Source organism: Cnephaeus nilssonii (assembly GCF_951640355.1).
Source record: "Cnephaeus nilssonii genome assembly, chromosome: 11".
NCBI lineage: Eukaryota > Metazoa > Chordata > Mammalia > Chiroptera > Vespertilionidae > Cnephaeus > Cnephaeus nilssonii.
Genome location: NC_137082.1, coordinates 5,553,572 through 5,580,258, shown reverse-complemented (window position 1 = coordinate 5,580,258; position 26,687 = coordinate 5,553,572). Strand labels below are relative to the sequence as shown.

The following is a 26,687-nucleotide window of genomic DNA, read 5'->3' as shown; positions in this document are numbered from 1 at the left end:
CATCCAGGCAGTATAGGTATTTTTACCTCTGGTTTATACTGAATGCCAGTAGAGGTGATGAGTACTTCTTTTTAAAGCCTATGATCAGAAAAGGGAAACCCATTTTCCTTCCTCACACCTACCTTCCTAAAATAATTTTTAATACTTTTCCTTCCATTTCCTCATACAGAGCTCATTGCCAGACTTATGTAGAGTTAAAATGGTCAGTTTTTACAATTTATTTTTGCTTAAGCTATATATATGCTTTTTAAAAGCATAAGCACACATGATTTTCCCCCATTTCTCACCTTCATTCACTTCCCTCATGCCCCTTATACTCTAACCATGTGGTGTCCCCTATAGAGGCCCTTTGCACTTTGATCACATCACACCAGGGCTTTTCTTACAGCTCAAAAGGTTATCTTTTCAAATACCAGGGCTTCCCTCAGTGTTCAGCTCTCTGCCCTCTCCACCCTCCTGTGTTCACATAAAGCTTCATATCTTTATTATAGTATTCAATGCAGTAAGAGGTAGTATACAATTATGCAGTTAAGAGTGTGAATTCAGGCCTGGCTGGGCAGCTCAGTTGGTTAGAGCATTGTCCTGATACACCAAGGTTGCAGGTTCAATCCCCGGTCAGGGCACTTATAAAAATCAATGAATGCATAAATAAATGGAACAACAGATCTATGTCTGTCTGTCTCTCACCCCCTGCTTTCCTCCCTCTCCCACTACTTCTCCTCCTTCTTCCCTCTCTCTCAAAGTCAATTAAAAAAAAAAAAAAGAGTGTGAATTCAGGGGCCAAACTGCTTGGATGTGGATCCTGGATCTGCCACCTAAAAGTCACATGACTTTGGATAAAGTATTTAACTTCTTCGTGCCTCAGCTTCTTCACCATGAGGTATATTGGGATGAAACGAGCTGACATGTAAAGTGCTTAGTGTAGACCTGCACTGTTAGATATTAACTAATGTCACTATCACTTGATATTTTTTTTTCAAGATAAATGTAACTTCAGAGCCTCAGTCCCGGAAATTCTTATTCATTAGTTCTGGATGGGTCCTGGAATGGTCCTCCAAGGACATTTACTGTTTTCCTAGGGTCTGGGCAGGCTCAGCAGTGTCATTTCTAGCTTGAGGGCCTAGCACAGTACCTGGAGCTTTCCTTCATCCATTACCTGTTGGATGCCTACTGTGTGCCAAGTATTGTTCCAGAATCTTGAGTGGCAGATGATAAAACTGACAAAACGTTTGCCTTGTGGAGCTTATCTGGTGTGGGGAAGATGGGTACTAAATAAAGGAAATATATATAACTGTGGTGCTGGATAATTGATAGGTGCCAAATGGAGGGGGAGAGGTGCAGTGTAAAGGGGTTTGGGAGTGGATTCTGTCTTAAAGAGGGTTATTGGGAAGGCCGTGTGTCTGAGAAGGTGATATTTGAACCAAGACCCTATATAAAATGAGTGTGCAAGTCGTGCACACATTTGGGAGAACAGCATTCCAGAAAGAGGGAAGGTTAAGTGCAAGGCCTCAAGGTGGTGATGAGCTTGAAGTATTTATAAGGGACAGCAAAGTCATTGTTCATGCAATTGAGTGATGGAGTGGTGCTATAGGAGATGGGCTCAGGGAGGAAGGAGGAATGTTCCTGGAGGATTCTGATCAAGAGTCCATTTTTAAAAGAACATGGCTGGGCCCGGCTGGTGTTGCTCAGTGATTGAGCATCGACCCAGGAACCAAGAGATCTTGGTTCGATTTCCAATCAGGGCACATGCCCGGGGTGCGGGCTCAATCCCTAGAAAGGGGGTGTACAGGAGGCAGCCGATCAACGATGTTTTTCTCTCATTAATGCTTCTAGCTCTATCCTCTCTTCCTCTCTCCCTAAAAATAAGTAAAATATATATTAAAAAATAAAAAGAACATGGCTGGTGTGGGGAGAGTTGGCTATGGGAAATGAGTGGGTGCTGCCATGTGTGGAAGTGGTAAGGCCACTGTAATAATCCAGCCCAAGAACAGGAGAGGATCTGGCATGAATCAGGGTGGTGGCGTGGGGAGAATGTGGTAAGAAGTGCTCAGATTCCAAATCGATTTTGACAGTAGAACTGAGAGAACTTGCTGATGGTTAAGTGTGCGGTTGGGGGAGGAAGAGAAGAAACTAGGGTGACTGCTTGTGGCCCAAGCTTAGGTGAATGGTGGTTTCTCTTCCTGAGATGGGAAGCAGTGGGTTTGGGGCTCGAGTGCAGTTTGGACATGATAAACTGGAGATGCTTAGTTCACCTCACTGGCAAGTTGAGATGGGGAGAGGGTCAGGTTGCGGATACAAATGTGGCAATCAGCTTATTGTTAGAACACAGGTACTGAGAGATTAGGGTAAGCCATTTCAAAGAGAAGGTATTTGAGCAAAATTTGAAGAATGAGTATGATTTCCAAAGGCAAACAATAGGGAAAATAAAAAAAAAATATTTATATCCAGGTCTCACGTTCTTTTCCCCTGGCTTCTTCTTTTTTTTTAAAAAAAAAATATATTTTATTGTTTTTTGTTTTTTTTTACAGAGAGGAAGGGAAAGGGATAGAGAGTTAGAAACATCGATGAGAGAGAAACATCGATCAGCTGCCTCCTGCACACCCCCTACTGGGGACATGCCCGCAACCAAGGTACATGCCCTTGACCGGAATTGAACCTGGGACCTTTCAGTCCGCAGACCAACGCTCTATCCACTGAGCCAAACCGGTTTCGGCTCCCCTGGCTTCTTGTTGAATTTGTTCAAAGGTTGATAACCTTTTTTCACCTTAAGCCACTTAGGTTCTCTCCTGAAAAGGAAGCCAGAACAGATTACATACTAACTGATAAGCAACCAAATTCCGCTATTCTTCAGTGTTTACAAATTGAAAATTTAAGTTGGGCCCTAGTGGTGAGGAATGTGCAGTGTGTTTTGCTTCACTTTATGCGTCTGCTATGAATTGGGATGTGTTGATTTTGGTGTGTGCACTTTCGTATGCTGTCTGTCATCTCTACCGAGCAGTCAACGTTTTGGGGCAGTTTTACTTCCACTGATAGTGACTTTATTATGTACTTGACACAAACTGTTAATTTATTCAGTCAAGTTAAAACCACAACTGCAGCCTTGAGAAATTGGGACTCTTCTTTTCTCTCGCATTAGTCATATCCCTCACTGGTGTCTGTCTTGACTCCTGCTTTGTCTGAAAAAACAAACACACACACACACACACACACACACACACACACACACACACCCCAAAACTAGTCATGCTTTGCCACTCTCCTATTTAGGTAGAATTTTATTTGAAGTAGACTATTGCTTATCTTTCTGTTTACTTTCATGATAACTATAATCATAAATTCTGCACAAATTTTGATCCAAATAGAGAAAAATTACTAGATATTTGTTAAATTCAGTGGGGTAAAGATTGTGCATTAGAAAAAATTCAGTTTATTAAGTAGTCTAAGATCCTTTTCGAGTTGATATATAAAATTCATACCAGTCAGGTATGCTTACCTTAAAACAATCTTAACCTATATACTATCATTTGTCTTTGTGCTGAAAAGGGGTAAGATGTATGTATGAAACGTCAGGCCTGGTATTATACTTTCAGCCATTTTTCTATTTAGAAAAGGGGTTGCATTAAAGAAGAATAGTCATAGATTTTACCTCTAGGTGGGTAAAGTCTTTTAGTCTTCAAAGTTCTTATAATAGATTTGGTTAAAATTTTAGGTTTGTATTTGTCTTGAATTAATAAGAACACTACTGCTCTATACTCAATGTAGGTACATTGGTTTTCAACAATTGCACAATTCAGGATCCCTGTATTTTATACATACAAGGCATTCTGGGCAAGTAGGAGTGTCTCTAAAAAGAACATTGTCTGGCCTGACCACATTTTAGTTCAATGGTTGAGCGTCGACCGATGAACAAGGAGGTCACAGTTTGATTCCCGGACAGAGCACATGCCCGGGTTGTGGGCTCCATCCCTCGTGTGAGGCATGCAGGAGGCAGCCAATCAATGATTTTCTCTCATCGTTGATGTTCTGTCTCTCTCCCTCTCCCTTCGTCTCTGAAGTCAATAAAAAATATATATTTTAAAAATAAGAACATTGTCTGGATCTTATGTAAACTACAGTTAGCTTCCTTTATTTGGAAAAAAATTTAAATGCTGAAAAATCCTACCTAATAATATCCTACCTAATAATAGACAAATATGCAAATTGACCATACATCCGACACACCCCACAAGCCACGCCCACCATCCAATCAGAGCGAGCATACAAATTAACCCAAACCAAGATGGCTACAGCCACAGAGAGCAAGGTTTCCTAGGTAACAGAGGAAGCCAAGCTTTCTGCCTGCCCTTGCCAGGCCTAAGCCTCCACTCAAGCTACAAAGTTTCAATTATAGAAGGTAAACAAATTCAAATAAATGGCGGCAGAATGGAGCTTGAGAGAGCAGGCCAGGGTTGCCAGCAGCAACAGGGGAAGCAAAGCTTTCCCCACACCCTGGCCGGGCCCACCCGCTTAAGGCAACAAAGTTTCAATTATAACCCCAACAGAAATGGCTGCCGGCCTGGAGGGAGCCCCAGGCTTGGCTCCGCTCCAGGCTACAAAGTTTCAATTGTAGAAGGAAAATAAATTCCAGATACCAGGGCCTCCACTTGGGTTGCCAGGGGGCGTGGCCGGCCCGCAAACCACCACAGGCCCCTCGCTCAGGCCACCCCACGCCCCAAGGGAACCCCCACCTGATCCGGGACACCCTTCAGGGCAAACCAACTGGCCCCCACCCCTGTACCAGGCCTCTATCCTATCTAATAAAAGAGTAATATACAGATTGATCATCACTGCAACACACAATATAGCTGCCCCCATGTGGTCAAAGATCCTGCCCCCATGTGGACACAAGATGGCCACCACAAGATGGCCAGCAGGAGAGGGCAGTTGGGAGGCACCCAGCCTACAAGGGAGGGCAGTTGAGAAGGACCAGGCCTGCAAGGGAGGGCAGTTGGAAATGATCAACCCTGCAGGAGAGGGCAGTTAGGGGTGACCAGGCCGGCAGAGGAGGGAAGTTGGGGGCAAACAGGCTGGCAGCAGAGTGGTTAGGAGGTGATCAGGCTGGCAGGCAGAAGCGGTTAGGGGCAATCAGGAAGGCAGGCAGGCAAGCAGTTGGGAGCCAGCAGTCCTGGATTGTGAGAGGGATGTCCGACGGCCCGTTTAGGCCCGAGCCTAAACGGGCCGTCGGACATCCCTTGAGGGGTCCCATATTGGAGAGAGTACAGGCTGGGCTGAGGGATAACCCCCCTCCGTGCACGAATTTCGTGCACCGGGCCTCTAGTACAGATAATATAATAAACACCCCAATACAGAATAACTAAATGTCAGCAACTTATTATATTTTGTTGTAAATCTTTAATAAATAAACTTCACTGAGAATGTAAAGACATGTCTGCCCTCCTTATCTGCCCATTCATGCCCCTCTCTTTTTTACCCTCCAGAGGAATTTAGTGTGAACTATTTCTTTTTTTTAATATATTAATTAATGCAATATTTTGGCATACTAGTATGCATCACTTAACATGTTTCTGAGACACATCTGTTTTTGAAATATAGATCTAGTTCATTCTTTTCAGCTGTATAGTACTTCATAAGAATTTAGCACACTTATTATTAATGAGTTCTTTATTCTGAATGACAATTGCTTATCTGTTAACATAAGCTACAAGTAAGTATCTTTTAGTTTCCTTGGCTGTTCTTTGCTGTCTAGCTTTATGTCTTTTTTGGGTAGCTTTCCTGAGTTTAATCTTGGATCTTTCATAGCACTTCCCACCCACTGGATATTTATTTATTTAATATTTTTATTGATTTCGGAGAGGGAGAGAGAGAGATAGAAACATCAAATATGAGAGAGAATCATTGATTGGCTGCCTCCTGCACGCCTCCCACTGGGGATCAAGCCCGCAATGTGGGCATGTGCCCTGATCAGGAATCAAACCATGACCTCCTAGTTCATAGGTTGATGCTCAACCACTGAGCCACGCCGGCCAGGCCACCCACTGGATTTTTACGCTGCAGTAGAGTGCCTTGTGATCTAGTTTTCCCACCTGTGTGACAGACTGAGTTTTATTTCTTTCTGCTCCAAAGGAACTAGGAAGCTGGAGAGCTGAAGAAGCAGTCTGAAAGGTTGGGACAGGCTATTTCAATCAGGCTGGCTTCTAGTGTGCCTTTAATGGCATCATTAGTGAGTATGCTTGGTGTTGATTTTTCTTGCTATAATAATGGGTGTGATGTTTCTCAGTTGCTGGCTGTCTCCTGAGGATACCACGGAGGTTGCTTTATTAATTTAGGATACATTACATTCTAAGATTTCTTCAGGAAAGTTATATGTCTATGTGAGGGTTCTTTATGTGTGGTTATTTCAAAATAAGAGCTACCCAATTAGGCTTTCTGCTGAAATATTGGAATCCAATGTTTGCCATTAAAAACACATTGGTTGCAAAGTTTTATTTGTTTCTAAAGCATCAATTTAATGTGTAAGCTACCAATTCAATCAAGAAAATAGATTAAAAAAAAAAACTTCTCTCAGTGTCCTTAATCTTGAATTTATGGCTATTTAAAGAGCATGCCCTCTCCGAATTTCTGTTACTATGACTTTTTTCTCTTCTTCATTTTTTCGAAGGGAAACTTTAAACAAAATTATCATCCTATCTAATAATAGAGTAACATGTAAATTACCATCACTCCGCTACACCCACGATTGGGCGGTGGGAGGCTGGGGGGCGGGACTCGGGGTGGCCTATCCGGCCATTGAGAGGCACGGATCCGCTGCCACTGAGGGGGGCTACCCTGCTGTTGAGAGGCTCAGGGGGCGGGACTCCCGCCCCCTGTGCCTCTCAACGGCCAGATCTGCGGCCGCTGAGGGGACCTGCCGCGGACACCCAGCTGTGCCTCTCAACGGCAGGGTAGCCAGGTGTCCGCGGCAGCCCCCCTCAGCGGCCGCGGACCATCAAAAGTGGGGGAGCTGGGTGCCTGTCTGCTCCGGCACCAGGCCTTTCAGAAGCCTCCGCCGAGCCGGAGGCTTCTGAAAGGCCTGGTGTGCCAGCAGACAGGCACCCAGCTCCACCGTGAAAAGCGAAAGCGTGTAGGGGACCCTACACGTGCATAATTCAGTCATGCACTGGGCCTCTAGTAGACTAATAATGATAAAAGCATTATTGACACAAAAGAACATTTTCAAAACCTTCAACCTGTGTACAAACAGCACAAATTTACCATGACTTGAGATCCAAGTTGTGGAGTAAGCATCTGTTCATAGGAAACGTGCAGAGTCAGAGTTGAATTGCCTCTCAGGAATCTCTCGTGTTCATTCACACTGCACACCTTTTTATTATGGAACAGTTGCACTGTTCTAAGCTCTGGGCATCCAGGGAAGAATGGGACAGGAATAGTCTCTCTTGTGAAAGTTTACTCTAGATGGGAACAAATAAAATCGGAGTTGATCCTAAGTCCTGTGCTGAAGATGAAAAGAATGATAATGCTGGTGAGGGAGCAACAGTTGTCTCAGTGATCATTCACCCAGAACTGGTTGTGCATGCAGGGGGATGCATGCAGGAAGAAGAAAACCATTGCTCAAAATAGAAGGATGGCATGGCCATCCTTTCATTAATTCAGCCAAATTACTGAGCACCTGCTCTTTGTTTGGCAGTGTTCTGGATGCTGATCATCTGTATTGAACAAGAGGGACAGAAAAGTATCTGTGTTCATGGAGATTCTATTCTGGAAGGGGAATCTATATATATAAAAAGCCTGTGTCCATAACACCATAACGACCAAACGACTGGTCACCAGGAGGTGCATTGATGGGTCTCCTGGCACGGTGGGTTTGGGATCTGGGGTCTTGTGTCGCATGGCCCACAGGCTTCGATCACAGCAAGGCTGGCGGCCGGTGGGTGGGCGGGGCCGCACAGTTTGGTGCGCTGGGCTTCTAGTACTTACATAAACAAGAAAAGAGGTAATGTGAGGGTTGGTGCATTGCAGATAGGTAGGGAAAGCAGGAAGCAGTAGGATATCTTTAATGAAAATAGACTGCCAAAGGATAAATTTTAAAGACATCTATAAGATATTCAACAGATTTTACTTTATACTGTCCATTTCCCCCATTTTAATATACTTTTCCCGTGCACAGAACCTACTGTATTGAAACCTCAAGCATAATTTTATTGTCTTAACAAAATCCATCATCAGCCCTAGGCTTCTGGAGACAGATTATTACCTTCTCAGAAGGTAATCTTTTTAGAGTTGAAGTGAAATATGGTTAACTTGTTTTTTGGAAGGTTTGAAGAAAGGAGAGATATTGTACCTAAATTTTGTTTGCAAGAGTATAAAATACAGCTCTTTTTATGCAGAATGAAAAAAAAATACTGTTGTGGAGATAATAACTTTAAGTTTATATCTGGAAAGCTGAGACCCGATAGATTATATATCAAATTGCTATATAACGTATTTGGTAACACATATAGTTTTGAGTTTTAAAATACTGTAGCTGCATCAGGAAACATATTACAAAGGAAGGGTATGTGTTTCTAACACCAGAATTTAATGAACTCTAAAAAAAGAGAAAATCAATCTCTTTGCAAAACAAAGCATCTTTATTCATTTTATATATTTTATTTATTCATTTATATGCATATTTTATATATATATATTTATATATATATTTAAAATGTTGGGGGTGCTACCAAAATATAACTAATATGAAGGCCAGATACTTTTTTCTTCCTCTTTAAAAAAATAGTTTCTTTTAATAGCAGTTTTAGGTTCACAACAAGACCCAGTAGAAAGTATAGAGAGTTCTTATATGCCCCTGACCCCACACATGCACTGTCAACATCTAGCACTAGACTGATATATTTTTTACAATAGATAAACCTACATTGACACATCATTATAATCCAAAATTCCTAGTCTACATTAGGGTTCAATATCGCTGTCATACATTCTGTGAGTTTTGACATTATAGTATCATGCAGAATAGATTCACTGCCTATCTATTTATTTTTCCCTCCCCTCTCAACCCTGCCTTTTCTAGAATGTTATATAATTGTAATTATACAGGATGTGGCCTTTTTTCAGATTGGCTTTTTAAATTTAGTAATATGCATTTAATATTCCTCAAGTCTGAACATGATAGCTTATTTCAGTGCTTAATGATATTTCATTGTTTGAATGTACCACAGTTTATCCATTCATGTACTGAAGGACATCTTGGTTACTTCCATGTTTCGGTAATATGAATAAAGCTGCTATAAACATTCATGTGCAGGTTTTTGTGTGGACATGTGTTTTCAGCTCTTTTGGGTAAATATCAAGGAGTGAGATTGATTGCTGGGTTGAATGGTAAGAGTATGTGTTTTTGTAAAGAAACAGCCAAACTGTCTTCCAAAGTGTCTGTACCATTTTGCATGTCCACCTACAATGGATGAGAGCTCCTGTTCCACATCCTTGCCAGGGTTTAATGTTCAGTGTTTTAGATTTTGGCTATTCTTTTTATTTTATTACTAGAGGCCCAGTGCACGAAATTAGTGTCGGTTGGGTTGGGGTCAGCTGGCCCCACCCCCTGGCCGAACTCATGATCGAGGCAACAGTTTGCATATTAGGCTTTTATTAAATAGGATTATTATTATTATTGATTTTAGAGGGAGGAAGGAAGAGAGAGAGACACACACACACCTCATTGTGAAAGAAAAACATCAGTTGCCTCCCACATTTGCCCTAACCAGGGTTTGAACCTCACCTGGGTATGTGCCCTGACTGGGAATCCAGCTTACCACCTTTTGGTGCGTGGGACGTTGCTCCAAGCAACTGAGCAACACTGACCAGTGTGATTTGGCTATTCTAATTGTGTATTGGTATCTCATTGTTTCATTGCTGTTTTTATTTGCAATTTCCTAATGATATGTTAACCATCTTTCATTTGTATATTTTTTCCCATCTGTATGTTTTATTTTCCATCTGTTTATCTTTGGTGAGGTGTCTGTTCAGATCATTTGCCCATTTTTAAATTGGGCTGTTTATTATTGTTGAGTTTTAAGAGTTTTTTTTTGTATATTTTAGATGACAGTTCTTTATAAAAAATGTCCCCCCCCTCCCCAAATAGTATGTCTTTTGCAAATTTCTTCTCTCAGTCTATGGCTTACTTATCTTCTCATTCTCTTGACAGTATCCATTACAGAGAGATGTTTTTAATTTTAATGAAGTAAAGCTTATCAATTATTTCTCTCATGGATTGTGCCTTCCTTTGGTGTTGTATCTGAAAAGTAATCGCCAAATCCAAGTTTATCTAGAATTTGTGTGTTATTTTCTATGAGTTTTATGGTTTTGTGTTTCATATGTATATATATATGTGTATATAAATGTGTATATATATATATATATATATATATATATATACACACACACACACACACACACATATATATATATCTTTTTTTAAAATATATTTTATTGATTTTTTACAGAGAGGAAGGGAGAGAGATAGTTAGAAACATCGATGAGAGAGAAACATCGATCAGCTGCCTCTTGCACACTCCCTACTGGGGATGTGCCCGCAACCAAGGTACATGCCCTTGACCGGAATCGAACCTGGGACCTTTCAGTCCGCAGGCTGACGCTCTATCCACTGAGCCAAACCGGTTTCGGCTATATATATATATCTTTCTAGTTGAATTGCTGAGTAAAAATAAAATTATATATTTACCCCTTAAAAAATTCTGTGCTGTTATTTACAAATGTGGTGATATGATATGCTTTAGGTTATACAGATAAGGCCAAGAATGAGTTTTGAGTTCACTTGGAGTTTTCACTGGTACCTTTTACGATTGTTGGGACCTGAACTCAAGAGCTTTGCTATAGTCTCCTCCTGCTTGGGTCTGAATGAACAGTTACAGAAAAATACTTACCCACGTAGAGACCGTGACATGTTTAAAGATTTGATGGAATACTTTTTCCATAAAATGCTTTTATATTTCCTGGTTGATAAGTTTATCTTGCCATTTTAAAAAATATATATTTTATTGATTTTTTACAGAGAGGAAGGGAGAGGGATAGAGAGTCAGAAACATTGATCAGCTGCCTCCTGCACACCCCCTACTGGGGATGTGCCCGCAACCAAGGTACATGCCCTTGACCGGAATCGAACCTGGGACCTTTCAGTCTGCAGGCCAACGCTCTATCCACTGAGCCAAACCAGTTAGGGCTAACTTGCCATTTTTAATGAAATTTTCACTATCTGGAACCTGAACTCTTACTGTTGAGAAGTTTGCTGGATTGTGACCTTCTTTCCTTGACCTTGAAACCAGCACTTTGTAATTCTAAGGCTCCATTTTTATAAGTAAGACTGAAAAATTGACTGTTCCTCTTTTCACTTTTAATGTGATGCATATTAGTGCTGACATTGTATGTTGTTTCCTTTCTAAGGTCTGTTCTAGATGTCTTACTGTCTTAAAATACTTTAAAATGATAATAAGTCAAGGCTAGGTGTAGGAAATACAGTAAGTCGAAAGGTTTTGTGACTTTTAAGTGAAATGATATATAATGACCAGTTTTACTGTGGGCTAATTGGTATGAAAAAGAGCTAAGTTCTTAAGGCGTTATAACGAAATAGTGTTGAGGACCTGCTGTAATTTATACTGTGTTTAGCTTTATCTAAATAACCTTTCAGATCATGTCCAGGAATTCAAACTCAAGTTAGTTAATGCTATTCATGAGCATCTATCAAACTCAAGAATTTTGACAGGTGAACATGCCTAATAAAAAGAACATTAGTCCAGTTGTTAAAGAGAAGAAAAATTAAAATTTAAGCAATAGTCCTAATTTCTTCCAAAATCATGTTGTTTCATTTTTTTAACCTCCCATTTCACATTTAGGTCCTTAGTTCCTAGTTTTGTATAAACATTATCTGAAATAAGGAATAGAAGATTAGAAAGAAAATGATTAAAAGTATGTGCTGGGGTTCTAGAGATACCTAATCATCTTTTTCATCTCTTAAAAGAAAAAAAGCCTAATTTTGAAAGGAGATTTCATTTGTAAAATTGACTCTGTACTTTATAAGCAATGTTTAAATTCATAGGTGATAAATATGCATGTTGGTATAGTAAAGTCCCATTTTTTACATAATGCTTTAATGGAAATGGCAGTTTTATGAAATGAAAGTGACTAGTAAAAATCTGAGTGATGTTCATAAGCCTTTACATCATTTTTATTGAGGTTTTTGTGTATTCTAATTCATTAATACAGGGGAAAAGGAGAACACTAACATGGTTTATTTCCTATAATTACTCAAATTGAATAGAATTTATTTTCAATAAAATTCTTAAGAGTAAATTGCCAGGGGTAGGGAGAGAAGGGTTGACCTGTTTTTTATAAAATGTCTTGAGTTTTACTCATGAGACTTTGCTATTTTACCAGTGATGTTGTTCACTTGCATATATTTTCAGTATATTTCCCTCCAGATTTTTACAAATTATTACCTATGTAAGCCCAAGAAATCCCTAATAGGATTGAGTATTGAAGAGAAATCTGGGATATTTATTTTATCCTGCTTATTACTACAAATACTGTCTTTTAATAATTTAGACTACTTCTTATGTGATGCATATAGGTTGAAACACTATTGAGATTGCTGTGTAATAAATTAACTGAGGTGATTTCCAAAGCAGTTTAGTATTTACAGTTACAATTGGTTTATTTTTTTGTGGAGTACCTTGGAAGAAAAGGTCAATGTAAGGGATAAACAAATACAGCAGGCCCTCAATTAACGTTGTTTTGTTCAAGGTAGTTTCAATATAATGTTGATGAGATGCCTCAGGAACTGAGCTCTTGTTTATATCAATTAGCCTGTGGCAAAATTGGTTTCATTATATGTCATCTTGCTTAAAGTGGCAGGACATGTCTCCGATGTGAAGTAAGGACTTAAATATACTTTAAAAATTTAGGCTCCCCAACTTCATGAAGTAAGGTGGGGAGGAGACACTAGAAATTGAATTGAAAACAAGTAAGTGTTCTTAATTTCATCACAATCTTACTAGCATGCCTTTGTTTTGCTCTCAGTATACTTTAAGCCACCTTAGAAAAATCGTGTTTCTTTTGTTCTGTGTGTAGGCAATTATGAATTCTTGGCATTTGATCTGAGGCAGAATTTTGTTGAAACTCATAACTTTAAGCTTATGTCTGGAGAGCTTTAAGACATGGTAGTTTATAACTCACCTTCAAATGGTCAGTAAATACTTTTTTTATCCCCAGGCTTTACATTTGCAAGCATATCCCTTTTTAGGTGAGTCTTTGTGTAGACACACATTTTTGCCTGTTTTTCTCTCCTTTCCCCCAGCATTGTGGGGCTACTTGAGCTGGAGCTATGCCAATGGAGTTCTTATGATTGGTGATTCTTAAGTGAGGGCCAGGGAACGTAAGTAGGGGGTGATAGTGCCTATATAGGTTTGTGTGTCGTTTGGGCGCGAATGCATGTATGTGTTTGTTTTCTTTGATCCCAGAAAACTAGAGTTGTGTTCAGCTATTCTTTTTTTCTTTCACCATTGCTGAAGTGATCTCCACCCGAAGCAAGTAGAGAGGACTTCACGGGAGCTCAGACTTTCTCCATCTTCATTATGAGTCAGACTGCAGGTTTTGGAGAGTGGTGAAGGGTAAAGTCACAGAGAGCCGCTGCCTCTATAATCCCCAAACACTGCCTCAGCACCATGTGTCCTGTTCCTCCCTTAATGCCAAGAACTTAATACAAGGATGGAGTGCTGTCAGCATCTGGCTTTCCTCCTGGTAGTTGAGAATCCTCTTGGGCCACAGGGTACCTGCCCTCCTGTGTAAGCATTTATTTTGCAACTAGGAGCCCAGCGTGTGATTCGAAATCGCACGGCGCCACCCACCCTCGAGTCGCCGGTCTGGCCCTGCCTCGCTCTCCAGGCCCTGTAGCAGCCGCGGCCGCTGCTGATCAGGCCCTCCCCTAGCGCAGGCGTGTGGAGGCCCCTGCCACTCCGCCCCCGACGCTGCTACGCGGGCAACCTCCTCCTGTCCGGTCCACCCATTGCGGCATCCTGATTAATTAGCATATTTCTCTATTATATATATTTCTATTTATATATATAGATAAGGAGATGACTTAGAGTGTAGAGAGAGGGTTGTTTGTGCTGGAGTCAGTAGGTCAGATGCACTGTCAAGGACTCCGCTTTTCTGCACATCTGGCCACAACTGCATTTACCCAATGCCTCCCTCTCACGGCTTCCAGCCTGACTCCCAGAGAGAGGGCTGAAGGCAGCACTTATTGGAAAGGTAAACAAACGGACAACTTCTCTTCAGGCATTTCATTGTTGGAGGTGTCATTGCCCATGAAATGAGAATAGCGTTCAGTACAAGTAACCCCAAAACAACCAGTAGTAGAGTTGGTTCTTTTTTTTTAATCCTCACCAGAGGACATTTTCTCTGTTTTTAGAGAGAGGGGGAGGGAGGGCGAAAGAGAGAGAGAGAGAGAGAGAGAGAGAGAGAGAGAGATTGTTTGCCTCCCACACACACTCCAACCCCAATCAGGGCTGGGGATCGAACCTGCAACCCAGGTACTTGCCCTTGATGGGAATGGAACCCAAGACCCTCTGGTGTGGAAGCTGACGCTCTAACCACTTACCCACACTAGCCAGGGCAAGCTGGTTCTATTTTAATGACACATGCATCCTTAAAAATGACCATCCTCTGTAAATAAATAGCACAGTAAAAACCACACACACAGAGGAAACTAATAAAAGCAGTAGCAGTTTTACACACATTAAATGGGTAGGAAATATAGAAATATTACAGTTAAATACGGCACTTTACCTCAAAAGACCTGATGTTTACCCATGGAAGTGGGCATCTGAGGAAGGAGGGTCACTTGCTATCGAGGGGACTATGGGAACACCAGGTGTGATGGGCATGGCTCCTAACCCAGAAGGTGGACAGAGGCATGGGTAGTGGTTGAGGTGTGTCGGAGGTGTGGATTTCTGTGTGACATGGTTCAGCAGGGTGCAATTTTCTGTGTTCACCTAGCGTTTCTTGCAGACAAAATCACGCATAAGCAAATGTGGAATTCATTTTATGCTCAGATTGTCCCCCTAATATGCACATCAATCACATTGGAACAAATTCACGGTTTCAAAATAAGCTTTATAGTAGAACCAACTGTAGTTTATTTAATTTTGGAATTGAGTTTCTCTTCCTTTTTTCCTTTCTATCATTATTGATTTCTTAATTTATATTTAAGTTGAGCCCATACCAGATTAATTTTCATACCCTGAGCACCTCTAGTGCAGAGAAAGCAGCCTGAGATTTTAATTTTGCTAGTGGTAATCTATGAGGTAGTTTCACCTTTGGTGAAGGAATCTCTGTATATCTGTGTCTATGTGTACACACACACACACAAAACTTTCCTAGATGGCTGGCATGGTGCCAGAGATAGAGAAACCGGGAACAGTATTATCCTTATCTTCACAAGCTTATAGTCTCATTAAAAAGTTGTCAAGTCATAGATTTAAGTGTCTTTGTTGGTTGGGTCTTCTTAGAGAACATCTGACAAAGCATCATTATGTATTCGTTAGTTTATGAAACCACACCCACACACACCTTCCCACCCCATCTCCTATATCCTTGTAAAGAGCTTGCCTAGAGGAAACACAGATGATGTTATTGATTTACATGGTGAAAAGATATAAATTTGAAAAGGACCTAAGAGGTCTCATAGTTCAAACTTCCCACCTAACTTCTTAAACCCAGTGGTCATATGTCCATGGTATATTGGTAAATGGGGAAAAAAAAGCAAGTTTCAGAGTAGTGTGAATAGTATGATCCCATTTTTGTTAATGTTCTCTCCCTGCATGCCTATGTATGTACTGTTTGTATGAGCATAGATGATATGGAAAGATCTCCCATATTGTTACCTCAGGGGACAAGGGAAAGCTTATTAACTTCCTCTTTATACATCTTTTATTGTTTGACTTGTTTTAAGAAGCATGTTTTACTTTTTTAATTAAAAAATCTAATAAAGTAGAAAATGAATAAATAATAATAAAATATACCCTTAGGGCACTGAGCTTTCTTTCAATCTTCCCAGTAGCCTGGGTAGTTAAAACTGAATGTGATGTTTCAGGTGTGGGCTGCTCAGCAGGACTATGAACTTGCTGTAGCCCAGATGTCATGGACTCTAGGGCAGTACCACTATATTGTTTATAGACCACTAACACCTCAAAGCCTTTCTTACATCTGCCACTTTGTGCACTCTACCATTGCACAGGTCTGGCCCTTTACACTCTCCCCTTGAGCTTTTCTCTTGTTATTGTGGAAATCAGTATTCAACATAGGTTAAGAGCTGGCCTCGGAGTCAGGCTGCCTGGTTGTAGAGCCTAATTACCACTAACTAGTGTTAAAACGTAGACAAGTAATGTGTCTTCCCAAGCCTCAGTTTTCTCATCTGTAAAACAGCAATAATCATAAAGTTGTGAAGGATGTTAGAATGCTCACTAGATGCCTGGTAGCAAGGTGAGAACATGTGAATTTTACCTGCTACTGTTAATGCATTAACCTCGGTTCATCTGTTATTTATGATAGTGAGATAGTTTTGGATCTCAAATCTTCCCTTAACCATATTCCATTATCCCTCCCAACCTCAGACTCTAAATCAGTCTTCTGGACTTTCCTCCTGAGATCCCCAATCAGTCTCTCTCTCTCCTTCCGTAGGTCCCTTCACTGATGTTGTCACCACCAACCTAAAGCTTGGCAACCCAACAGACCGAAACGTGTGTTTCAAAGTGAAGACCACGGCACCACGTAGGTACTGCGTGAGGCCCAACAGTGGGATCATTGATGCAGGGGCTGCGATTAATGTATCTGGTAAGTCCTGAGATTGGAGGCTGGAAGGGTGGACTAAAGAGGCCCCCTGGAGCCAGTGGGATTTCTTAAAGGTTGTGTTTGCAATGTAGCAAAATAAGATGTAGATTTCTCCCCCCAACCCTCCAAGCTTAGTGGGTCCCTCTCACCTGTTGTTTTTCCATAATTAATGCCTCTTTAGTTTAATGCTTACAGCCTTTGCGCCTCAATGCTTAGAGGAAAATTGCAGTGGTAACTTCAGACTTCAGAATGAGTTTGATTTTCACTCCCTTGAAATTTGCCCTTCGGCAATAAATAAAAAAGGGCCAAACAAACTTAATTTTACTTTGTGGGAGAAAGCTAAATGGAGTTATTTTCTTATTTAAGCTAAATGATTTCTGACATTAAGCTCATGTCATTTCCAATGACTGGTAACTGCACTTTACTGATTGTGAAAAGCTAAGGGAGACAGGGCTAAGGAAATTGGAATATATTCCAGGGTGTGAGTTTTGTTCCTGTCTGATGGGTTTTTCCCCTTCTGTCTGAGAGGGCATATATTTTCCAAAGTCCAACTTTTGAAAAGATGCTGGTAAAGTGCCCAAATTGGGAATTGAATTTCAGAATTAAGGAGATAGAAGTGATGGGTTTGACTTTAATGTATTTTAGAAATGGAATAAACTTTTAGCTCATTAGAACTTTGATCCAAGGATGCCTTTGTGTTTGTGAGGAGCTGTGTGGGCGTGTGTGTTTATCCTTTGAGTATCTTAGGAGACAGAGCCACAGCAGGCTCTGCATCATTAGAGGCCACTACTTGTTGGAAATGGGTACCTGGCTGGCTTTTTCCATGACAGATTTTGATTATGATGCATTTGGCTATTCACTTGACACCTGAAAGAAAATGATTCACTTCTTTGGAAAGATATGAGGTGTTTCATTATCTGATCATTTCTGCAAGCTCTTATTCCCTGCATCCATCGGTCTCTCTCATTATGGTGCGCCCACACCAGCTGTCCCCCTGTGCACTTCTCTCTGAGGCTGCAAAGCCTGATCTGGACTCTTGAGTCAGCTTATTATTATCTAGGAGAAGTCAGGAGAGTAGGAGCCCACATTTACTGGGGTTGTCCAACACTCTGGGCCTGCACACGCATTATCTCCTCTAACTTCTGTTCTCTGCCCTGTGAGGAGTGCACTGTCACCTCCAAGACAGACACTACTGGCTGTGAGCTCAGGAAACTAACAAGTAACAGTAGGGTGTGGATTATTCTGTCTAGCTCTAAAGCCCTAGCTAGGTCTTTGACCTGTAGCACCCTGGAGAATGGAAGTGGCCCAGGGTGTTGGTGTTTCTGTAGTCTTGGTTGGTTCCACAGGTTTAAAAACACATGAGTTTCCATTTTTCTGTTGAAATTAAGGGCAGCCTAATCTTTCATTCCCTTCTTTCATTGACTTTTTTTTCTCAATTTCTGTGCCCATATCAAATTTGAGCAAGATTGTCAGTAGATGAGAATTACCAATTTTCACAGTAACTGTGGGAGCAGCAACATGGTTTTCTGAATAAAATAGTCTCAACAGGCAGTTGTACAGTGTTGATGTTCTTTCTGATGTTATAAGTGTGTGTGTGTGTGTGTGTGTGTGTGTGTGTTTCAGAAAGATCCATCCCTCTCCGTCATAGAAATGTTTTTTAAAGTAATAACTAACCTGGGCATTTGTTTTGATTTATGATTACCTGCTTAAGGAAGACCAAGACATTGTGGGTGTGGCCTTCCTTTGGCAGATCACTGCATGGTCATCTAGAGCAAGGGTTGCCAACCGGTGGGAGGTCCGAAAGGTTGGCGACCGCTGATCTAGAGTCCTTGGGTGGTTAGTGGCAGAGCTGGTATTTGAAGCCAGGTGTCTTAGCTCCTGATCCAGTGGCTCTAAGCTGCCTCAACAGTTTTAGGGGAAGGTCCCACTTACAGCTGAATGCCAAATATAAAGTGCCCTGTTTCTCAGCATGTGATTTACTTGGTGAAAAGCAATTGAATAATAAACTATCTGTGTGTCTGCAAGCTTTCCTTCTAGATGGGAAGGATTATGTTTGCACATGGAAAAGGGCTCCTTGGTTTTTGTTTGATGTGTATTTATCTCAGTGATTGGGTGCCAGTGGGTGAGGTCAGATGTCGGTGCATTTCCAGGACCGCCCCACCTGTTGCAACAGGAGGCTGACACCCGTTTATTGCAATTTTATGTGCTGAGGGGCTACTGTATCATTAATCAGACATTCAGGTCTTGAGATAAAAGCACTGCACTTTTCTAAGGGTCCTGAGTGCAGCTACACAGTGACATCTTGGCGAATATGTGGTGTTTTCGGGTTTCTTTGGGGGAGAAAACATCCTCAAGAAACATCCAAAGGTCAACCTTCCCTTCTCCCAGGTGCACGTGTAGCCAAGCTTGGTCTCACCCGCTCTACTCAAAGATTTATTTGAGGTCTGGAAACCTGAATAGCAAGCCCAGTTCTGCTGTGTAACTTGTAGCTTGATCTCTGGCCAATCAATCAACCTCTCTAGGTTGCGGTTTTCTCATTTGTAACATGGAGAGTAGTATCTGCCTCACAGAGTATTTACCATGCTGCCTTAACTGTGGGCATGGTACAAGGGAGGGGTTCCACTAGCCTTGATGTAAACTGGCTAGTTTGTTGTAGGTGGATTGTACATTCTTGAATTGCTTTTTAAGAAATAAACTAATTCCATTTCATTAATTTTTTGACTTTTTCTAATTTCAATAAGAAATTTGTATTTTTCTTCTTTCTATATTCTTCATTTGTTTTATAGTGAAAAGCTTCTAGTAAATTTTCAGATATAATCTATAGAAAGGTGGCCATTGAATCAACTTAAAATACTGCCAGGACTGCCCTGCCTACCACGCAGAACGTCACAGCATACCTGAAGAGGACGTGGTCTACAGGACTTGTCTCACTCATCTGAAAAACTGTGGGATGTGTAGCTGTTAGGGAAGGTTGTAAATCACTCCTGGAGAGGGGAGTGGGCAGGGAAACAGAGCATAGAGCATGGAGCGTGGAGCTGGCCAGAGCGACTGAGGTTTTGAAGGCCCACGAACAAGGTTGTGATGTGGGAGCAAGAATTTCTAGCTGTCAGATGTTTTTCAGACACAACCTGTGAGGCTCTTCTCAGCTTTTAGAAAACCAATATTCAAGGGACCTTACTTTTTTAGTCAGAAGTCCAGATTCTGACCTTTTATGCTATTTTCTTTATAAGATGGCAAATCACTTATTAGGTCCTTTAAAAAATCCACCAACTTTGTTTTATAAACTTCAGTGGTAAAGTTATGGGTGGAGATAGGCATAATCTAAACTTTTTGTGCCAGTAGGTGGAAATGTGGGGGCATCCCAAGGGGTGTTTTGGAGCTGTCCACACGGGCCTCTGATTTGAATTCTTTCATTTACACTTTACAGAGGTACTCATCTCCTCTCATTCTTACAGTAGCCCCTGCAGGGGTCCATGCCTGTTGGATGAGGCATTGTAAGGGGGTAGGAGGGTGGCAGGTGTTTTGCTGTTTCCATTAATTGACCAGAAGGCCATGATTTTGGCCCCTTGTTCTCTGATACACACCATCTACTAGAGATGGTTTTGAATTCAACTCTGGACCTCAGCAAGATAGGCACACTTAAATGGAGATCGGAGAAGAGGATTTGGATCTCCCCCACCCCCCCGAGATTTTAAATGCAAGGAAAATAGAACTTTTTGAATTAATGAAGTGTTTGAAGCAGTGGGGGGTCTTCCCATTTGTTCTAGCTTTACAAAATTAAATCTATTTTCTGAACTGTCTAATGGGAAAATATTTTTAAGGTAGATAATTTCTGAAAATGTCTTTGTGGTAAGCTGTTAATGGTTGTGGATTTTTTTAATACTGCAGTTTAATAATGAGGGAGTTTTCCATTAATATTCCAAACCATGTTTGCCAGCGGATACAGCAGGTGAAGTGGTAAAATTATGGGCCCATCAAAAATACTTACGCTTCCTGTAATATGATATTAAGTTTAATATTTTTATAACCTTCACTGAATTCTAATTTCACTAAAGTAGCAAGCACACTTCCATTTGCAGTTCAATTATGCACATTGGTTGCCTGTGTACCAAGCAAATTAGAAATGCAAAATCTCTCTGTGTTAGGAGGGGCACTGGGAAGAGTCATTAAAGTTACCAGTATTTAGGTACAGATACACTTTACTAAGTATACCCTGGGAACTGGAAATGGTTGAGAGACAAACACACACAAATCTCCTAGTGTCTGAATATGTCATTTAAATTATAATTCAAAGAATCCAGGAGCAGTATTCAGCCCTTTTCAGCACTTATATCAGTCACATTTAAAGCATAAAGTTCTTCCAGTAAAATCCTGAGGACAGACAATGAATATCAGCAACTCTTCTTGGATGGAAACATTGGTCAATTAATGTAATTGGGTAGCATCACAATTGGTAATTAATTCTTTTAAGAGTTTGCTGACTCAGCGTGATGGAGCTGTTGGCTTGCCCTGGACCAGCCAACCTTGGCTGCAGCTTGTAGGTGACCAGCACCAGAGTGCAGTTGCACTGCCCCAGAGGAAGAAGTCAGGTGTTGTCTGTCTCCTGCTGATACATGGGAGCTACATTTGTGGGGTTTGGACATCTTCACAGCCATGTTCTTGTTCGTTTGCTCATTTGTTTTGGAATTGAAGTCTCTGATAAGAGAAACATTTTATAAATGGTTTTCATGAACCAGGTTTATTACTTTTAGATAAGAACAACTCACATTCATATGTAAAAGGTATCTTTAATCTTTTTCACCCACATGAGATTCTAGATTTATAAAAAAAAGGAAATTACCAACAAAAATTCAGCCTAATTGTGCTTTTAAATATTTTTTTAAAGTTTGCTGTAATATTTAAGTTTCTTAGGAAGAATTCACGGTCCAGAGTGAATGGAAAGGGCTATGAGAGGCGGCCACAGTGGGGGCTGGAAGGAGCACTACAGAGAGCAAGTAGGGAGAGTTCATAAATGACAGAGGGGCCTGGACTTCCTTAAGCATCAGGCAGACCGTTCTTCATGTTCCACTTGACCATTGTAAGAGACCTGGTTTATAGGTTTTACTAAGATAGGGCACAATGGGTGCTCATGCTCACAGTGCAGGAGTGACCAGGGAGAGGCTGTTATAGTCTACTGTACAGTGTTATGGGAGACAGGAAATAATGCTGGAGGTTTGGGAAAGATGTATATTTAAAAAATATTTATAAAAAAGGAGTGAGCCTTGTTCTCTGACCAGTGCCTGCATACGCCACATGTTATTTTCCAGTGACACTGGGCACATTTGTATCCATCTCTGCACAAATAAATTAGACTATGAGAAGTTGGTTATCTAAGACAGGCTAGCCTGAACTAGAAAAGACACAAAGACAATTCAGTGTTAACTTATTTATAAGTAGATAAATTAATTATTTACCTGCTAGACTCATAGTTCCATCCATAGGTCCCTGGATAGGCAGAAGGGAACGTAGTGATGTTTTCAAAACTTTGAGAATCCTAAAGGAAATAATAAATTTACTCATGATAGGGTACACATTGTAACCAAAATGTTGAGCAGCTTCACTTTTGGCTAGAATTATATTGCCTCATTGTGGTAACACTAGTTTTCTTAAGCTGATCATGAGCTATGGTTTGTCTCTGATTACTTTAAAACAGTGCAGCAGTGACTTCATTATTACACCATGAATGCAGTTCGGAAGAGAACAGTCTTTCGATATATAGGAAAGGGAAAAGAAAAAGGGACATCGGTGACCAGGAGACCGGAAACTGTGCCTTAGACAGTGGGTAGGATAGTGAGCAGCTCCAGGTAGTAGGAGAGAGGAGAAGCTGGCTGATTGAAGGTCTTTGTGCTGCCCTAAGGAGATTTCCAGAGGGAGCCACATAGAGGAGTGCTTGGAGCCACAAGATGGTGCACCTCCATGAACCAGTGGAAAATGCAGATTAATACCCAGCATGTAAACATCAAAACATAAAGTCCTGTGCTTGGTCTGACCAAGTAGGAAAGGCAGACCTGTAAGAAAGGAGCTTAGGAGTCTGAGCATCCAACAATGTCCACTTACAGAATAATGCCTGCTGTGGGAATGAGGTTGTGAGGTGGCATTCCAGCAGGAGCTGCAGTGTCAGGAGGTGCTGTGTGGCCTTTGTTCTCCGGGTGTGGTCCCTGGACCGGCAGAGTCAGCATCTGCTGGGAACTTGTTAGAAATGCATGTTCCCAGTCCCACTCCAGACCTGTTGAATCAGAAATTTTGGAGGTGGGGTCCTGCCAGCAAGCAGTCCAGGTGGTTCTGATGCATGCTGAAGCTTGCGACCCTTCCTTACAGTGTGAGTAGTGGGTTTAACTCTGAAAGGTGTGGTTTATTGAGATGTGAGTTGGGCAGGGGGACATGCCAGTCAGGGTCAATGATAGGAGGAAACTGACTGGTAATAACAGAATCGTTGGGTATGGGGGTAGAGGCAACACAATGTGCACACATGTTGGGCCGGCAGGGGCCTGCTGTAGGGTCGTACCAGGAGATCTGGGGAGAACCAGACTGAAGAGTTGAATTGATTGTCTTTGCCTGCACAATGGGAGGTTTTGATTTGAGGAATATCATGGTGGTGCCTAGGGTGTTTAGGGGGAGGTAAAATTTGTAGAGGTTATAGGGGTGTATAACTAGAGTAACCTGGTTGGGAGAGAAACTGCCAAGATCTCTGAGGGGGAGAATCCAGATGTCAGTAGAGGCCTGAGCTGAGATGGGTCATGTAAAATGAGAAGAGACATTTTGAAGATAAGATTCTGAGATTAAAAAATAATAAAGCGCACGCTGTGGTGCTTGTTAGACTTTTATTCATTAGCTGTTACCATTGTGGTGCAGATGAAAATGATCTGTGACGTGCTTGGGTTCTCATAGGAAGCTGTAATGCTGCATTTAATCAAGTCATCATTTCTCTGAGGTATGTGTGTCACTTGTGCATTAAGTAGCATATATTCTACATTTCTTTCTTTTGAAGAAGGTCTGGTCTTATTGATCCAATGTTTTATGATCCCAAAGGCCTTTTTTTTAACAGGATCCCACTGTTGCGATCTGTAGTACGGCAGACATCGTATCATAAAGTGTTAATGTGGGTGAGTGGTGACCGGGTCTCCAAGCTGTCTCCTGGTAACAGGCTTCTTTTTAATGTAGTATCAGCAGATACATTTTAAAAGTAGGATAGATGGTTCATTTAAGAGGGTTTTATCATCAGTGTCTCTGGTATTCAAGTGAAATAAATTAAGTTAATGGGAGGCTCTTTTATAGCCTGTCAGGGTAAAAGTACATAATTTCTGTCACAATTTGCATGTACGGAGCTGAAAGAACAAACGATTAACAGCATTTATTCTGTCATGTTCTCATAAAGTTCTGGCTAATAGGGTATAGCAAATTGAATGTGACATGAGATGATGGGGGCTGAGAAATACAAACTTTGGACATGAGTTGGAGGCCATGTTGAGCAGGATGGGTATACTGAGGCACAGCAGGGGTCATGAAGTTTTACAAAGTCTAAGTGGCCACCCGACCTCTTTACTCTTTCTTGCTGATTTGGGAGCCCAGAAGGAAAGGAGAGCTGGTCGGTGGAACACACCTTCTTTTCCACTTGCTGTTCGAGGCCGAAGGAGAGTGATTGCCATGAGGAAGGGTTATAGCCACCTTTACCTCCTGAGCTTCCAGTAAGTTCTCCTGCAGTTCAAAGTTTTCAACTCTGGCCAGCCTCCCTAGTGCACTGGGCACCCGTGTTCCTATTTCATGAGGGCTGTCTTTGCAGAAGGGATATCTGACCTGCTACCTTGGCTGTCTTCAGTGCTCCCTTGTGATTATTGCTTACCACCATTACACCCTGCGCACATTCTTGTTTAACACAGAGGTCTAAATGTAAGTTATACCCTCTCACAGGTCTTCCTGATTGACACTGTGGTGACTTGGCAGGTAGGGTATGCTAGCCTGGGGCTGTGCTGATAACATCTGTAAGGTCCACAGGCAGCAGTGGATCTCAGACGGTACCCTCTGCAGAGGTGGAACAAACAAGGTGGTTTGGTTAGAGGAGCGCAGGGAGCCCTATCCCTTTCCTGTAAGGGACACGTGCCTTCTGATACCACCGAGTCTCGATCCGTTCCAGAACTCAAGGCTGAGTTTGTGTGAAACTGCTCTCAGTTTTAACTGCAATTTCTCCCAAGCAGGGTACTAGACCGCTACCAGTGTCTTCACTATTCCACCAGACCATTTTCCTCCTGCCGAGCCTGTGAGGCAGCTTGGTGTAGGGTGATGGTGCTCAAACTTTCGTTTCAGAACCCCTTTATATTCTTAAAAATGGAAGACCCAAGAAGATTTTTGTTTGTGGGTTGTGTCAATATTTATCATATTGTAAATTAAATTGAGAAGTTTAAAAAATATTAATTCATGTTATAATCACATTAATAAATTAATTACATAAAAAATGTAGTGAGAAGACTGGTGTGATTTGCAAATCTTTTGAATGTCTGGCTTAGTGAAAGACAGGTTGGATTCTCCTCTCTGCTCTTGTAGTTAGTCTCTTGTAATGTGTCATTTTGATGAATGTGTATGAAGAAAACCACTTTTAAAAAATTTATATATCTTTTATGATTTTTTACAGAGAGGAAGGGAGAGGGATAGAAAGTTAGAAACATCAATGAGAGAGAGACATCGATCAGCTGCCTGCTGCACACCCCCTACTGGGGATGTGCCCGCAACCAAGGTACATGCCCTTGACCGGAATCGAACCTGGGATCCTTCAGTCGCAGGCCACCGCTCTATCCACTGAGCCAAACCGATTAGGGCAGAAAAACCACTTTTTACCATAGAATATGTAGTTGGAAAAGGGAAGAGTATTTTTAATAGCCTTTTCAGATAATTGTGGACATTATTCTTTGACACTACACCAAAACTTCACTTAGTGTAGTGTGGAATCTGAAACCACTGTTTCTCCAAAACACATTGGTCTCTCTTGCACTCTGATTGGATTATGCATTACTAGTAGTCCTGCACATGAATCTGTGCGCCAGTAGCTCTCTGCAGGGCTTGGCCGCTCCGCGCCCACTGCCCAGAGGCTCTCCGTGGCCCAGAGGCCCATCTGCGGCTGGGCGTGGAACACTTGCCTTGTCGCTGCGATTACAAAGTAAGCATTCCACCAGGCCGCTCATGCTGCCCACTCTCAGCACCCATCCCCTTCCCCCCCTTCCCCCCCCCCCCCGGACTGGGGGGGGACTCTGATGGGGCTGAGAGCACTGGGCGCCGCCATATTTGTGACAGAGTGATGGTTAATTTGCATATTACCCTTTTATTAGATAGGATTATGTTAGCTGAGTTTATACAGGTCTCCCAAATGTTGACACATCCTATATAATAAAAGGCTAATATGCAAATCTACCGAATGGCGGAACGTCTAATCGCTATGACATGCACTGACCACCAGGGGGACAGACGCTCAACACAGGAGCTGCCCCCTGGTGGTCAGTGTGTCAGAAGTCGGGCTCATGGCTGGAGAGCGCAGGGGCAGTGGCGGAAGCCTCTCCCACCTCCGCGACAGCGCTATGACCTCTAGTTTTATTATATAACATCAAAAAATCACATTCATGACTATTTCCACTGATCTCATAGAAAAGTCTTTAAGTACTTGGGAAACTGGGAAGCTCTTGGTGACAGATATAAATTTTCCAAGATTCTAATTTTTGCCTGGATTTTATCATTGACCACAGCTATTATAAGCTGTTTTCCTTGAA

General features: G+C 41.7%; 1 protein-coding gene across 1 annotated transcript in view; it reads left to right on the top strand.

Annotated features, from left to right (window-relative positions):
* The window catches only part of VAPB (VAMP associated protein B and C), a 61,185-nt gene that overhangs the window by 20,738 nt on the left and 13,760 nt on the right, over positions 1-26,687 (top strand). The window contains exon 2 of the mRNA XM_079785186.1: positions 16,747-16,899. Within this exon, the coding sequence (XP_079641312.1) occupies positions 16,747-16,899 (153 nt within the window). The remainder of the gene's footprint in view (positions 1-16,746; positions 16,900-26,687) is intronic.